This window comes from Fukomys damarensis, unplaced genomic scaffold (genome assembly GCF_012274545.1).
Source record: "Fukomys damarensis isolate Sample0158 unplaced genomic scaffold, DMR_v1.0_HiC HiC_scaffold_5, whole genome shotgun sequence".
In the NCBI taxonomy this organism is placed as follows: domain Eukaryota; kingdom Metazoa; phylum Chordata; class Mammalia; order Rodentia; family Bathyergidae; genus Fukomys; species Fukomys damarensis.
The window spans coordinates 17,883,664-17,899,938 of NW_022900917.1; the positions used below are offsets into that span (position 1 = coordinate 17,883,664).

Here is a 16,275-nt window from a genome sequence, read left to right on the forward strand (position 1 = left end):
ACCCTTAGTTAGTTATGTTAAACTTCCTGTCTCAGCCATTCCAACTTCTCTTAGTCTGTTTCTCTTAATTGCTTTACTTGTTGACCATGAATTGTTTTTGTCATTATCTATTTGTTTTACATGTTTTCCCCTCTGTGTTTTATAATTTTTCATTGAGTGTTGGGCATTGTCTGAGGATAAATAGAAGAGACTGTCTGAAGAGTTGATGATGATCAATGGCTTTGCTCTATAAAACCCTGTGAATAATTTTTTATCTCTCTGAGCTTCAACTTTAAGAAAATGTAAATAAGTCTCACTTCATAGAAATGTATAAAACATGTAAAATATAACATGGATTCTACATTCTGGATTTTTTTCACAAATGAGGATATCTTCTAATTTAAAAATTGTATATCTCATTTTAAAAATTCATATTGTATAAAAGCATTCAAATTAGAAAGCCAAGTGCCTCTATATGTTCAATTAAGCATTACTCCATCAATAAATAACAGAAACCACAAAATTGACCTTGTTATATTGAATATTTATAAATGAGCACAGAAAAACATAGGTATTCTGGTATTTATTTTTTAATTAGAAGCAATACTTTGAAAATGTGGTATAAAGAAATGCCTTTATTGTGGTCCCTACCATATATTGAGTCTATGTAGTGGTAGGAATCATCCCTTTTTATAGAAACAATTTGGAAAGTATCAAGCAAGGATAAAAGAAAGTAGGAAAGAGATTTGTGTTTGGAAGATGAGTCAGATAAAACTGTTATATGAAGAGGAGTTTCCGGAAGCTGTAGACTCAGGATTCCTGGCCAGGAACAATAAAACTGCTTTCTTTCTTACTCTCTTTAGGACCTGGGCAGCATTTCTTCCATGTCTGCAATGACATAAGAGACAACGGCCCAAAGAGCAGCTGCAATGTTCATCTGCTTTGGATCCATGACAGTCATGGTGTCTCCGTGGGAGTGATGGAAGTAGAAATACTTATGTAAGTCATCACATAGACTGGCTCCTGCGGAGAGAAAAGGAATAGTTCTGAGTGGGGTACTTTGACAAACACTGGTCAGAAACTTCTACTACTCTTGTCTCTTCCCTCTTGCCTGATCCTAACCTACTAGCTGCACTGGCAAAATGATGGCTTTTCAGTACCATGCTGTTTTTATCACAGTGGCTTTGTAGTACAGTTTCAAATTGGGGATTGTGATACCCCCTGTCATGTCTTTGTTGCCTAGGATGGCTTTTGCTATTCTAGGTCTCTTCTGGTTCCAAATGAATTTTTGTATTATTTTCTCTAGTTCTGTGAGATATACCTGGAAATTCAATTAGGACTGCACTGAATCTGTAGAGCAGTTTTGGTAGTAGGGCCATTTTCACTATGTTGATTCTTCCTACCCAGGAGCAGGGGATATCTTTCCATTTTCTTATATCCTCCTTGCTCTCTTTTTTCAGAATGCTGTAGTTTTCAGTGTAGAGGTCTTTTGCTTCCTTTGTTAGAGTGATTTCTAGATATTTCATTTTTTTGGATTTTATTTTGAAAGGAATTGTTTCCCTAATTTCTCTCTCATGGGTCTGTTATTTGTGTACAAGAGGACTATTGATTTTTGAGTGTTGACCTTGTATCCAGCTACTCTACTGAATCAGTCAGTTAAGTCTAGAAGTCTTTTGGTGGTATATAGAGTATCATATCATCAGCAAACAATGACAGTTTCAATACTTCCTTTCTTATCTTTATTGCTGTAATTTCTTTATCGTGTCTAATTGCTGTGGCTAATGTTTCCAGAACTATATTGAAGAGGAGTGGTGACAGTGGACATCCTTGTCTTGTTCCTGATTTTAGTGTGAAGGTTTTCAGTTTTTTACTATTTAGTATGATATTGGTTGTTGGTTTTTTATAGATAGCCTTTATCAAGCTGAGATAAAGACCATCTAATCCAATTTTTTGCAGGGATTTTACCATGAATGGGTGTTGAATTTTTTTGAATAATTTTTCTGCATTTATTGAGATGATCATTTGGTTTTTGTCTTTCATTTTGTTAATATAGTGTATTACATTTATTGATTTATGTATGTTGAACCATCCTTGCATCCCTGGGATAAATCTGACTTGAAACTACACTACAAAGCTACTGTGATAAAACAGCATGGTATTGGAAAAAAACAGGCCTGAGGATCTGTGGAATAGATAAGAAGATGCAGAAACAGCTCCAAATATATTTAGCCACCTCATCTTTGATAAAGGAGCTGACCATTCTCAGTGGAAGAAAAATCACTTCTTTAATAAACTGTGTTGGAAAAACTGGATTTCAACCTGCCAAAGATTAAAACTAGATCCTTATCTTTCACCATGCACTAAATTAAAATCCAAGTGGATTAAAGATCTAAATATTAAAACAGAAACTCTAAACTTATTGGAAGATAAGTTAGGCAGAACTCTTGAAGACATTGGCATAGGAAAAAACTTTATGAACAAATCCTCAGTACCATGGGAACTAGCAGAAAGAATCAACAGCTGGGATCTCATCTTATTAAAAAGCTTTTGCGCTGCAAAAGAAACCACTAACAGAGCTAAGAGACAACCTACAATGTGGGAAAAAATTTTTACCAGCTGCTCCTCAGACAAAATACTATTATCTAGATATGTAAAGCACACAAAAAAATCAGACCCCCCAAATAAAAAGACCTGATTCAAAAATGGGCATCTGAAAGGAACAGACATTTCTTAGACAAAGAAGTAAAAACAGCAAGTAAATATATGAAAAAATGTTCCACATTACTGGTCATTCAAGAGATGCAGATGAAAACAACACTGAGATTCCACCTCACCCCAGAAAGAATGGCTGCTGTCAAGAAATCAACCAATAACAAATGTTGGCAGGGTTATGGGGAGAAAGGACACACCAAATACCAAATAGTTTCTCTGTTGTGAAAAACTAAAAGTGTAAATAAGATCCAAATTGTATAACTGATAATGTGAAATAGGAAGAAAAGGGCTAAATGTGTAGGGTAGTGGGAAGGTAGGGGAAAAGAAAAAAGGGGCAAGAAGAAATATGAGAAAAGGAAAAAATGGAAACCAATATTTGTCATGTAAAGGTACAAGATCCCAATGATGAATGTAACTGTACTGTATACTTTAAAAGTACCAATAAACTCAATAAGATTAAAAAAATGATATCTTTGTGCCTGTGCCTGTGCAGGATATGTGCACACTGTGCCTGTGAGGATATGTGTGGCAGGCTGTGGGAGAGTTCTAGGAAAGCCTTTACTTTGGTGGCAAAAAGGGAAATGTCCCTAATTCTGCATTAAAGGTAGATGAGAAGTTACAAGCCGCAAGGGACAAAAAGCCCCCACACTAAAACTAATGGCAAGACAGAGGAGCTGGGTTTAGAAACATTGCTGATGAACGGATTCAGCACTGCCTTCCTCTGTTCTTCTTGTCATATGAGGGAAATAAACTTATTTCTATAAGTAACCTATACAAAAGTCCTCATACATATATTTAAAAAAGCAACACCTTTTTATATCTTCAATAGTGTGAGAGGTGTACCTTCTTGGATGCAAAAAGTAAATACTATTCCTTTGCTCAAGTTTCCCTTCTCAGATCATTCATTTACTCCTGCTATCATGAAATCCTTAGCAACCTCCAAGGATACCAGCAGGAGGCTCTGCCCCACTTAAAAGCTTTCTTCTCACTCTTACTAGTTTCAGCCTTGAATCAGAGCCTCAGGGAAACTTCCTGTCTCACTCATCCTTGAGAACCCACTTATTAGGCCCATCTTGTGGATTCTAGCCACAATTATTTATCTGATAGCAGTTTTTTTAAATTGTGAAATACACCATACACATGGAAGATTGTAGAGAACGTAAATGTATATCACCAAGGTGACAAAATACAATGTTGATGTATGACCCTAATTCAACTTGAGAAAGATACTTCCTGTACTGTGAAGCCCAATTTTTGGTCTCCCCTCCCCTTGTAGATTCGCTCTTTCTTCCACAGGTACCCACAATCCTGTCCTGCGTGGATGTTAATCACTCCTTGTTTTTCTCTATAGTTAAAACTATGACTACAATACTGTCAATTTTTGAACTACATATTCCAGGTATATTTGTTTCTGCACCTTGCTTTTCTTTTCACTCAAACATATGTAAGATTTATGTGTTCTCATAGAAGACTTAGGACTTTCATTTTTCTTTTGCATATTATCTCACTGTCTTTATCTATTTTTCCAACAATGGCCATTTAGTTTTCTCTAGCTTTCTGTTAATATGCTGCTATTGACATTTTCTAGAGTGGAACTGCTGGGCTGCAGAGCAGGCCCACGTTTAATTCTACTGTGTAATTTCTAAATGTTTTCCTTTTCAATGTACATCTCTGCTGTGAATACATGAGTCTTTCTTTGGCTTCACATCCTCTCCGGCACTTGGGTGTTGTCAAAGTAATTTTTGCTAATCTGGTACATGTAGAAACATTACTTCATTATTATTTTAAAAATTATTATTATTATTATTATTATTTTTTTTTTTTGGTACCAGGGATTGAACTCGGGTCCTTGCTCTTGCAAGGCAGGCCACTGAACCGCTGAGCTAAATCTCTGGCCCTTATTTTAAAAATTATGAATGAGATCAAGCCTGTACTCTCAAGTCCATTTTTTGGTGATTGTATTTTCTCTTTTGTGAAATGTCTGTTCAGACTTTTGCCCATTTTTCCATTGATTTGCATGTCTGTTTCTTATTGATTTGTGGGAGATCTTGACATATGTTTGATATTAATTTTCTGTTGGCATTAAAATTTATATGTGTAATTTTGCCAGTTTGTGGCTCATGTACTTTTTTTTCACTTACCGTGTTTTGATGAATAAACGTTCTTGCTTTAAATGTAGCTGAATCAGTAAATTGTTTCCTTCATGATTTGTTCTTTATGTATCTTATTTAAGAAATGCTTCACTACTTTTACATAGTAAAGATACTACCCTATGTTCTATGAAATGTTTAAAGGTCTTTTTTGACATTCTTTTTTTTTAATTTTTAAGTTCCCCCTCCATTATTGCTACATTTATTGGTACATTTAAAGCAAACAATACAGTTACATCCATCATTGGGATCTTGTACCTTTACGTGACAGGTCTTGGTTCTTATTTTTCCCCATACCCCTGCCCTCCCTTCACCTCCCTCACCCTTCCCTATTTATAAAGACTTTGTTTCCATTTTTTCCACTTTTTCACATTTTCTGTTTTCCCTTATTTCCTTTACCCTCCCCTTCCCACTTCCCCTTTGACCATTTTCTTCCTATTTCACATTATCAACTCATTTTCAAGGTCTTCATTCACCAAAATTAGAGTTGATTCTTGAGTAGGATGTGAGACAGGCTTCAATTTTTTTCAGTTCAGAAACATTTATTAACTAGTAACTTCTCTTTCCCCACTAATCTGCAGCATCATTTTTTGCCATCTTTATGGAGACTTGTTTTGGGCTAGTTCCATTCCAGTGGTCTTGGTCCCTGGGCAACACAACACTGTTGCAAGTGCTGGTTCTTTCTGACCCTGGATGCCTGGCAGAGCAAGTTTCCCCACCACCTCTCTCTTCCCCTCCAGGATTTTTCTGTCTATTCTTAAGCACTGGCTTTTCCAGATCAATTTCAGAACCATTTTATAGTTCTACATAGTTATGTTTTTGTGTTCATCTATAGATCTGACATCCTTTTATCAGGATATTGTATTCTTATCCACGACACGGTGTGTCACTGCGTTTCTATTAAGTTTTCTGTTCCATCTTTGGAATTTCATGGCATAGTCTTACCTACCTTTTGGTAGTTTTCTTTCCTTCATAACTTATACCTTCCAGAGCTGCTGTAAACTGTGTCCTTCCTGTTTGCAGCTATCCAGCTTTAGTAATAAGGATATATCTGATTCATAAAATGGAGCTCCTTCTTTGTCTACATTCTGGAATGCATTATGTAGGATTGGAATTATTTCTTGGTTATTTTCTAGATCTTTTTTACAAAGCCACTTAGGTCTAATTTTTCTCATTGAGTTTATTGGTACTTTTTAGGTATACAGTACAGTTACATTCATTATTGGGATCTTGTACCCTTACCTGACATATCTTGGTTTCTCATTTTTTCCCCAATCCCCTACCCTCCCTTCACCCCCTCCACCCTTCCTTATATACAAAGACTTTGCTTCCATTTTTTCTTATTCTCATTTTTCTTTTCCTTTATTTCCTTTCCCCTACCCTTCCCACTTCTTACACCTTTAGCCCTTTTCTTCTTATTTCACATTATCAGTCTAATGATTTCTTTATTGGTAACAATTTTAACTAATGATTCAATCCTTTCATTGGGATGTTTAGTTTTTAGATCTTTTAAATTAACTTTGGAGGTTATATTTTGCTAGAAAAATATGATTTTGTTCAAAATAATCAGGAAAAAGTTGGCAATAATATCTCTATTTTTGTTTTTGATAATGACTGCCACATCTACAGTGATGTTACAGTTTTGTTCCTGGTATGGTTAACAATGTCTGCTCTTTTTTTTAATATATCTTGCCATCAGGTTTTCATTTTTACTGGTTTCTTAGGGAGAAATGATGACAACTTTGGGCTCTTCATATACTTTCTATTACCAGCAATAATTGTGCCTTGGATAAACTTCAATTCTGCCACTGTGCAAAGCTTGGATACTTTGTGTTATGTAGTTTTTCTTCATTGGTTTCTGTTCTTAGATTATTCCCCTCTTTCTTTGGGCTTATTTTTTCCCCTCTAATTTAGTGAACGGAATGCTCAGTTTACAGCTTTGCAGAATTTCTGTATCTGTAGCATAAGCAGTAGGACTCTTTTCCCTAATACTTCTTTTGCTTTCCCCCCTATTTGGATTAGTATTTTCATGATTATTCAGCACTAGACAGTTGTTAGTTTCTAGCTTGAAGCTTTCCTTCAACTCATGAGTTAGCATGTTCTTTAATTTTAAAAATTATCACATTTTATTAGTTTTCACCATTAAGTTTTAATTTAACTGTTTACAATGGGGGTTGTATGTCATAGGTCCTTTGAAGTTTGTTGTGATTTGCTCTATGGCCTATTATCTATTTTCATAAATAGTCCATGTTTACTAAGTTAAAAGAATGTGCTATTGTATGCATGTCCATTAGACCAAGATTGCTAATTATGTTCTCCAAACCTTTTATCTCTTTATTACCTCATCATGTATCTGATTTATCAATTTTTGGAGAAATGTGTGAAAATGTCCCTCTGTGATTTTGGATGTTTCTTTTTCCCGTAGTTCCAACACTAAAAATGTATATATATTTCAAGGTTATGCTATTAGGGACATATAAAGTTAGATCTCTATTTCCTGGTAAATTGAAATTTAATTAATGTGTAGTCATTCTCTTTGTATGTAGTAATGCTTTATATATTTAAATCTACCTTTTCCTAGTATTTATTATAACCACAACACACCTGCTTCCTTTTGTGGTGTATTACCCCAGGATGTCTTTTCCTATCATATAACTTGTAAACTTCCTCCATCCTTGTGTTTTCAAGGGCTTTTCTTATGGATATTTAATAGCTGAGTTTTCAAAATCTAACAGTCTTTTATTTTTAGCAGAGAGGATAATCCATTTATGCAGACTGTGATTCTTGTTAAACGGAATTCATTTATACCATCTTAGTCTTGCTCTTTGTTAATTGTGCTTTCTAAGTTCTTCCCCCCCACTTTTATTTCCTTCTTTTGGCTTTGTTTGTTTCCCCTCTTTTCACATCACCCTCCTCCCAAGTCTACCGGTTTGTATGTTGAGTACCTAATTTCAGTTTTGTCAGTGGAGAACTTGGAAATCGTAGGTTTATATTCATCTCAACAAGGCTAATGTTAATTCACATCTTAGACAGGGACACAAGGAGTCCCACATTGCACCTGTCCCAGATGCCACTCACTGGTCCTTAAAACCCTAGGCAAATGGGAGTTAGCACACAAATGCTGGCCTCCAGAATTCTTTTACTTTTCTGGACTCTCACTTTACTCACCTCTGAGAAATTCTGCTATTTTACCTCCTGCTATGTGTTATAAAAAGACAACTGTTTATTTTGAGGAGGAAGAGGGCTGTTTCTATGAATATCTGGTATCGACATTGCTGGGGTTCCCTTCTCTCACTTCCTGCCCGATATGTTGGACATGGTCATTGTTCCTGAGACCTCCACTGCTGCAGGATGTTGCCTGGATTTTCTCCATCTCAAGTTTATAGAACTTTATAGAAAACCTTCCCCTAATTATTCTCCCAAGCATTTGTTCTGGAGTGGAGACTGGGTTTGCTTTTTACACATTTGTATCCCACACTGTTTGGCACTGTTAAACACAACACAAACTATGAAGCAAAAAAAAAAAAAGTAGTACAGAAGAATGCTCCACTGTTATCCTTGACAGTTAATAGCACCCAAACCTATTGGCAAATATCCAAAACAGGGGGTGTTATGCTGACAACATTAAGCCTTCCACCTGTGTTTAGAAGGTTTCTTCCTGTACAGCGATTTTCTTTCTAACCTAGTAAATCATGTCTTCTCTTAGTCCAGTAGTTCAGAAAAGGTGGGATCTCATAATCTGTTCAGATAACATAAATCCATCAGTGGGTAGGCTAGAGTTTAAGTCCATCAGTGTCCTACAGGGTCAGTCCAATTCAACTGGACACTTACCAAGTTCCTACAGTATTCCAGGCAGTTGCAGTTAGTTAAGGCCTGAGGAAGACTTATAGGTAAACAAACATAATTTCTGTTCTCAAAAGCTTATTCTGAAGTGGGAGCACAGACAGTGCGTACACAAGCAATGCTGATGACACAGAATTTTCTGTGTGCTACAAGAAACAGACAAAGAAATGGTGGGGAGCTGATGTCACTGAAAGACCTCTCTGACCCCTAGACTAAGTCCCATGCTATGTGCTCTCTGTGTTGTCTTTTCCATAGTCATACCATCCTTGGTTATAACTGTTTGATTCACATGTTTCCCTTGGTATATTGTAAACTCTCTGAAGGTAGGGCCTCTGTTTTGTTCCTCATTCTGTTATGAATACCTAGCATTAAATAGAAGATGAAAGTATATTTTCTTACTGAGTGAAAGCCAATTTTATTAGCAAACTAGGCCTGGAGGATGCTGTATTGGTCAGCATCCTTGTCAGAGGGAACATTCCAAGAAGGTAACTTGGAGAAAGGATTAAAGAATGGTCGGGAATAACTAAAAGCAATAAGAATGCAGACACAACCTAGTTCTAGCAAAAATGGAGAACCATTACCATCTTGGGTAATGGCCTAAAGAATATGAAAAATATGTCTATATGGAGCTATGCTTGTTTGTAGAAGTCAAAGATTCTACCTCTGGTTGGTGCCTCCAAATACCCTTCTGGGTCCCCCTGAGCCAAGTCTAATCATAAGCCAGAGGCCAAGGCAACTTGTTAATGTAATTCACCTCCAGGGGCACATATGATAGAGAAAGATGAGGAATGGCACATCATGGTACAAGAGAACATCCTGACACATTAGGGTAAAAGAGAATATCCAGCACAAATACTTAGGATGTCAACAGACAGATAGGGGCACAGGTATTCCAGGTGAATAGAACGTGTGAGCATTCCAATTTGCGGGATGTGGGGATGGAAAGTCCAAAATGTAAGACCGAAAAGAGGCTGGTGTAGTTCTTAAATGTGAAGCCCTGGACAGACCATGGGAAGGAAGGTGGGGAGAACACAGCCCTTAGGGAGAAATTGCCCTTAGGGAGATGCTCCAGAAACACATGGAGGAGGACCACGGCCGGGGGACCACCATGGAGGCAAGGAGACAGTTGGAGAAGAGGAGGGGGTTGTGGGCTAGGTGACCATGGTCAGTTGGTGACATCTCAGCCTCTGACATTCACAGAAAGGGATGCCGATGCAGATAACCACACTTCGCTATGGAAAGGCCAGAAGTTCATTTTAAAACCAGAAGTTTCTTATGCCACGAGCTCACAGCGCACTCACAAAGGAAGTACCTCTGTGTGTAGCTGGAGGCATTTTAACAGAAAGCGTGACATTTTAGAATTAGTTAAAGCTGGTGGGGAGCACACACTTTCTAGACTCCAGAGAGCATCGAGTGAATGTCAAATTCATGTACAAATTAAGGACAGAGTGAAGAAGTTCAGAGATGGAAGTCACCGAGGGTGGGTGGGGGATGCATTGGGATCCTAGATCTGAGGAAAAAGGAAGGGACACTTAATTCCAACTGGGAATGGCTCATATGGGGCTGTTTCCCTTCCATTCAGAGCTTCTTAAAGACTACATGGTGGCTAACAGAATAGCAATTCAATTCCATATTGAAAAAAATAGAGGAAAAACAGTATTTGTGCATGTTCTCCTTAGGCCTCCAAAATTGCCCTTCTGTCTCAGGCTGAAGGCATCTGATTGCCAGATGTGTGGGAGTTTGGCTGTCTCCTTTAGAACCAGGGACTTAAGGAACGCATTTCCTCTGTGAGCACCCCAGTTCCCACGAACATTTTGCCAAATTTAACCTTTGCAGAAGACCTGACCCCTCTGGTGAGGATGTGACAAGCACGGAGCTGGGAGGTGGGCCTGTCTGCAGTCCTCAAGGGACAGCTTCTCAGTGACAGCTACTGACCTGAAAGACCAGCACCAAGGGGGTGCCTCCACTTCAATCTCTGAGAGCCCCGATGTAGCAGGGTGGGGGAATGTTAATGATGTCTAGGGATAAATTGTGCAGTGTCTTTTGACAAGTATATGAGCACTGGACAGGAAATCATAAAATGCCTTTTGGAAACAGACAGCTGGTAGAAGGAGCCTGCTCTGAAGGCCAATATTCCACCCTGGAACAAAGTACAGCATTATTAAGGCAGCTCACCTGTAGGAAATTATTTCCAAAGGTGGCTTGGAATATTAGGACATGAAGACACACCCTTCATCGTCAGCTAAGCAGGGAGATGGAGCTGAGAAAACATGGATTTAGCAGCAAGGCCTGAGTTCAAATTCAAACTCTTCTGCTTAATAACTGGATGACTTGGAAAAATTATGCAAGGCCATTCACCTTTCCTTTTTAAGATACCTGTGAGGATTAGGAGACACTTCGTAACTCTGTTGCAGCCACTGCATATTCAACAAGGACGACCCGAATTAGCCATAGCTTCATAATCAATGACCTATAACTTGAGGGATTTAAAATTCTGATTTAATAAGTCAAAGTTTGATGATTATCCTTAATGACAGAACAGCTGGACCATCAGGTCTGTTCTCTATGACCTTGCCTCGACCCTGATTTGGATTATTTTCCCTCTTTCTCCTTCCCTTGCCCCTCCTTTCCCTCCTTCTACGAGTCGTTCTTCTAAACACTCACTTCACAGAAAATATTTCCCAGCTGTGCAGTTGGGTGACGACCAGCCAGTGGATATTGTAAGAAACACCCAAGCTGCCCCATACTGTTCACAGCAGACTGCCATCTTCACAGGGAGAATGCAGGATGTAGCAATGACTGTGGTCTGGGAGGGTGTCAGAGGTACCTGCTAACAGCTGAAGAAGTGGAGTGGGGGGGGCGCAAACAAAGCTTCCCATAGCCCTCTGACTCTCATTCATACGTAATCAATGGGTTTTTTGTGTACAGAAATTAAGCAGTTTGTGTCATGAGACATGTTTGAAAAACATTTGAAAGCTTTGACAGTTTAAACTCTCCAACAGTTATGTTTTTCAGCAACATTATCAGGTGAAGGAAAAACATTACTACCAAAACAATTAGAAAATCAATTCATGGAATTTGAAGACATTTAATCTCTCTTTTCAACAGGGCAGTTTAATCCCTACTAAATCTTACTGAAAATTAGAATCAGGAATAGTTAATTGACAGTGTCCTAACCTGTAGTTCCCCAGAAGAGAAAACAACTCATGAAGAGATGGAAAAAGGAAAGGAAAACAAAGGAAAGGATCACCAATCAAAACTCCATTAAAAGTTTTATGATTATAGTTTCTAAACTGTCCACCTACCCAGAACCTCTAAACTTCTATTTAAAATTTTAGGTGTGATACTAAGGCCATAAACCTTCCATCTCTTTGGAAAACTTGCCCTGGCTGCTGGGATAATTTTGATCCCATACTTTAGGTCAACAACAACACACTTGGTGAACTTTCGGGTCAGTCATCCTCCCATAAAGTTAAATTATGATACGGCAGCAGCAGTAAGACTAGTGCTACAAGTCCTAGTAAGACCAATTAGTACAGGGAGGCAGACTTTGTGGAGATGGGGAAGGAAAGAGAGAAGAGGATAAAACTGACCAAGATATATATGTAACAGGTCCTCAAAACAAATGTCAATATTAGGTATTACGAACATATACTAATAAAAAGACTAATCATCACTACAGGGAGATAGCACTGTAGACTTACCACATGGGGAATAACGAGAATTATACTATCGTCACCCACATCTTGTGCACCTATAGCTCTTTGGAGATTATTTTATTTAATTCTCCCAGTGATGCCAGGAGGAAGTGGTCGTCATGTGTCATGAACAGATGGAAACATATGGTAGTAAGGGGTAGAGACAGGAGTCCAACACAGGCGTCTCTGATTTAAAGCCCATGCTTTCTACCTTGCCTCAGTGCCCCATCTTGGGAAATTTGCTTTGTTCTGTGTGGAGAGTCATTTGCAGGCCTTGCTCTTCTTGCTGCTCTGGTCTCCCAGCCCCATTTCAACCTCTTGAGAAGGGGATGGATACTGGAGGTGGAGGAGTACTGCGCTGTGAAACAGAAACTCATGCAGTGGGCCCATGCAGCCTGGGACCATTGGTGCAAAGACGAATGACACACACCAACTGCACAGCTCTGGCTGGGCCACACGCTGTGGCCCATGCTGCCCACTCACCACCTCATGCTTCTGTTATTTTTTTTTTCTTTCATATAACGCCCTTTATTTTAACTGATAAAACACAAAAATTTGTACATATAACGAGGCACTATGTGCGTTGTTTCAATATGTGTAAACACTATGTAATATTTACATCAGATTAAACATCTCTACATCCTCAGCCATTTATCATTTCTTCGTGGTGAAAACATACAGTATCCCTTATTCTAGCTGTTTGAGAGGTGTGGGACGTAACTAGAACCTATGGTTACCCGGTCGTACAAGAGTATACCAGAGCTTTTTGCTCCTGTCACACCGTAACTTAGTACCCACTGATTAACATTTCCTCATCCCCTCTCTTTCCCTTTTACTCTCCTCAGCCTCTGGTAACCATCATCCCACTCTCCATTTTTATGAGGTTAACTTTTTATAGTCCACATATGAGTGAGATCATGCCATACTTATTTTTTGGTGCCCGGCTTAGTTTAGTTCCAGTTTCATCCATATTGTCACAAAGAACAAGATTTTGATTTTTTAAAATATGGATGGCTAGTATTCCATTGCGCTACATTTTCTTTATCTGTTCGTTAGTTGGTGGACACAGACTGACATGAAACTATATCATTCCTGTACGGATTTCATTTGTTTGTTATTTGTTGTCTGTCTTTTCTACTAGAACATAAGCTCCTTAAGAGCAGTGATTTTGTCTTTTTCGCTTAAATTCTCAAAGCCTGGCATATATTAGATGCTCAACAGATATCTGAATAGATAAATGAATGAGTAGACATCTAACTAATGGGACAAAAGAAAACAAATACCAGTTTCATTCTCAGCCTGCATGGAACCTTTTGTTAAGTAAATCTCACTTTCAGAAGATCCTACTCTTGGATATGGCTCAAGGCATAGGAAGTAAGTTCTTCTTACCAAAAACATGTCAGCATTTATTTACCAATATAGGGTGAGATCCAGGTACTCTATTATGTACTCCCTAGTATGTTTCTAGACTTTTCACTGCTGTTAAGAAAATTATCCATAACTTGAAAATAAGGTAAAAGTAGGCAGCACATCCTTTTAATGCCATTCAGGGACCAGGTCCACCAGAAAGTTTTGAGGAAAATGTACTTATTTTGATTCACTGTTTACCACTAATTACAGACTTCAGAGTTTGTGAAAGTGCATGTTAATCATGTTAATTATGGATATCTAGAAGAGGAAAAAAATTGATTTCTATCTAAAGATTAAATAATGCCAAAGTTTAGTTTATTGTCCTCTGACCTTAACCAGTTTTTATCTAACTTAGCAATTTTATCCTAATATTTGTTTACTAAATTGTATAAACTTACTTCCCCAAATGCTCTTTGAATGGGTAATAGCTTGGTAATTTTCACATTAATTAATGAATAAAATATTTGACGTGTGTTCAATTTATATTTGCATAAATACCATGATTTTGCTTTAAAAATTTTTTCCTTTACACCACCCACCCACACTATTTCACATTTTCTTGTGTAAAAGTTAAGCAACTCACAGTCACCATCCAGGGTTCTACCCACAATTACCCCAGTAGTTAAGATCACTGAACAAATTAGTCATCAAGATAAGGTTTATGGTACCCATGTGTGTTGTGGATGTTTCCCATGTATGAAGAGGGCTGGGGGAAAATAAATACTACATAGATATAAATATGTAGAAGGAGAGAAAATATATGTGTGTGCATGTGCTTGTGTGTGTGTAAAATTTGGCTCTTCTTATTAGAGTCATTCATAGGAAAATGGATGCATATTGAGGTTATACTCTTGAGTGAAATAAATAAGTCACACATGTGTAAATACCAAATAGTTTCTCTGGTGTGAAAAACTATAATTTTAAATAATGGTATAATTGACAACTTGTAATAGGAAGAAAAGGGCTAAAGGTGTAGGGGAAGTGGGAAGGGTAGGGGAAAGGAAATAAGGGAAAAGAAAAAATATGAGAAAATAAAAAAATGGAAATAAAGTTTTTATAAGTAGGGAACGGAGGAGGGGGTGAAGGGAGGGCAGGGGTATGGGGAAAAAATGAGAACCAAGACCTGTCATGTAAAAGCACAAGATCCCAGTGATGAATGTAACTGTATTGTATACTTAAAAAGTACCAATCAACTCAATGAGAAAAAAATGGCTCTTCTTCAATACCTACCCACCCCTAAATACCCTTTCTTTCTCTCTTGATCTGCCTCAAACCAACCACATAACTCTATGTTCCTTGTCTTTGAGTTTATAGTTGTATAGGTGTATGTATCACCGCACATATAAACACCCGTGCCTCCTTACCATTCCTTCTTATTTTCTAACAGAGACTAACATTAACACATCCAATAGGGTGATTTTGATTCATACTCATGTTTATGTATCAGCATCAGTTATTGTTTTCTGCTTTGTCCATACAGAATTACTTTCCACTTTTCCTTTCTGGCCGATGTCAATATAGCTCCTTGCCTTCCTGAGCCAGTGTGACCCCTTCTAAAGGCCTTTCTACAATCCTCTCTGCATCTAGGGAATGATGATCACTTTAAAAAGTCAGTAAAAGTTCTTTCTAACAGAGTGTAAGAATGAAAACTTCCCAATCATCATGGTGTAAATGGACAGATATTTTTTCATTTCTGGCCCCCAATACAAGGCTATTATAAAGCTACTGTGCAGCAGAAGACAGGATTTAGCTGCTATGACATTTGAACATGTCATTTGTTCTCTGCCTCTTCATCTCTCTGTTGGCCAGTAGAAACAAAGAAATTAGCCAAGTGGGAAGGATTACATGGATTTCTCTTTGTTACTCGAGTCTCACCTTAAATGGACAATTTAGTAAGGTTGAATGTTAGTATTACAGAAATGCCAAGGTGACATGACGCTCAAGTCCCAATTTTGTCAGCCACTGTTAAATGATTATGGTATTGGAGGTCAGTCAATAAAATAACAGAGATAACAGGGAGAATCTTAACCTTTGACCAGTGGTCTTCATGTCCACATTGCCAAGATGACAGATTTTTGTTAAATGATTATGGTATTGGAGGTCAGTCAATAAAATAACAGAGATCACAGGGAGAATCTTAACCTTTGACCAGTGGTCTTCATGTCCACATTGCCAAGATGACAGATTTGATAAGATCTGTCGTAAATTACTAAGACTTAAGCATATAAACTGTAGAGGAAAAGAGATCTGGCTTTTACAAGACTTGACTGACAGTTTTTATAATACCTAAATGAAAAAACATTTTAGACGATGAAAAAGGGGCATCTTACCTAATCAAAGAAACTCTGATAAAGCTATGTCAATAATCAAAAAGGCTGAGCTGCCATGGAATTAAAAGAATATTCTGTGAATAGGAAATTAACTGGATATGAGGTAACCAAAACAACTTCTGTATAAGGAGGTCCACTTGAGAACAGGTATAA

At 37.8% G+C, this 16,275-nt stretch overlaps 1 protein-coding gene across 2 annotated transcripts in view; it reads right to left on the reverse strand.

The window, feature by feature from the left end:
* Window positions 1-594: 594 nt before the first annotated feature.
* Window positions 595-16,275, reverse strand: part of Cpq (carboxypeptidase Q) — a 368,009-nt gene continuing 352,328 nt past the window's right edge. Inside the window, exon 7 of one of the 2 annotated variants that reach the window (XM_010619585.2) lies at window positions 595-1,002. In XM_010619585.2, coding sequence (XP_010617887.1) covers window positions 839-1,002 — 164 coding nt within the window. In that variant the 3' untranslated portion in view covers window positions 595-838. The remainder of the gene's footprint in view (window positions 1,003-16,275) is intronic. The other variant, XR_779292.2, reaches the window with a different exon arrangement.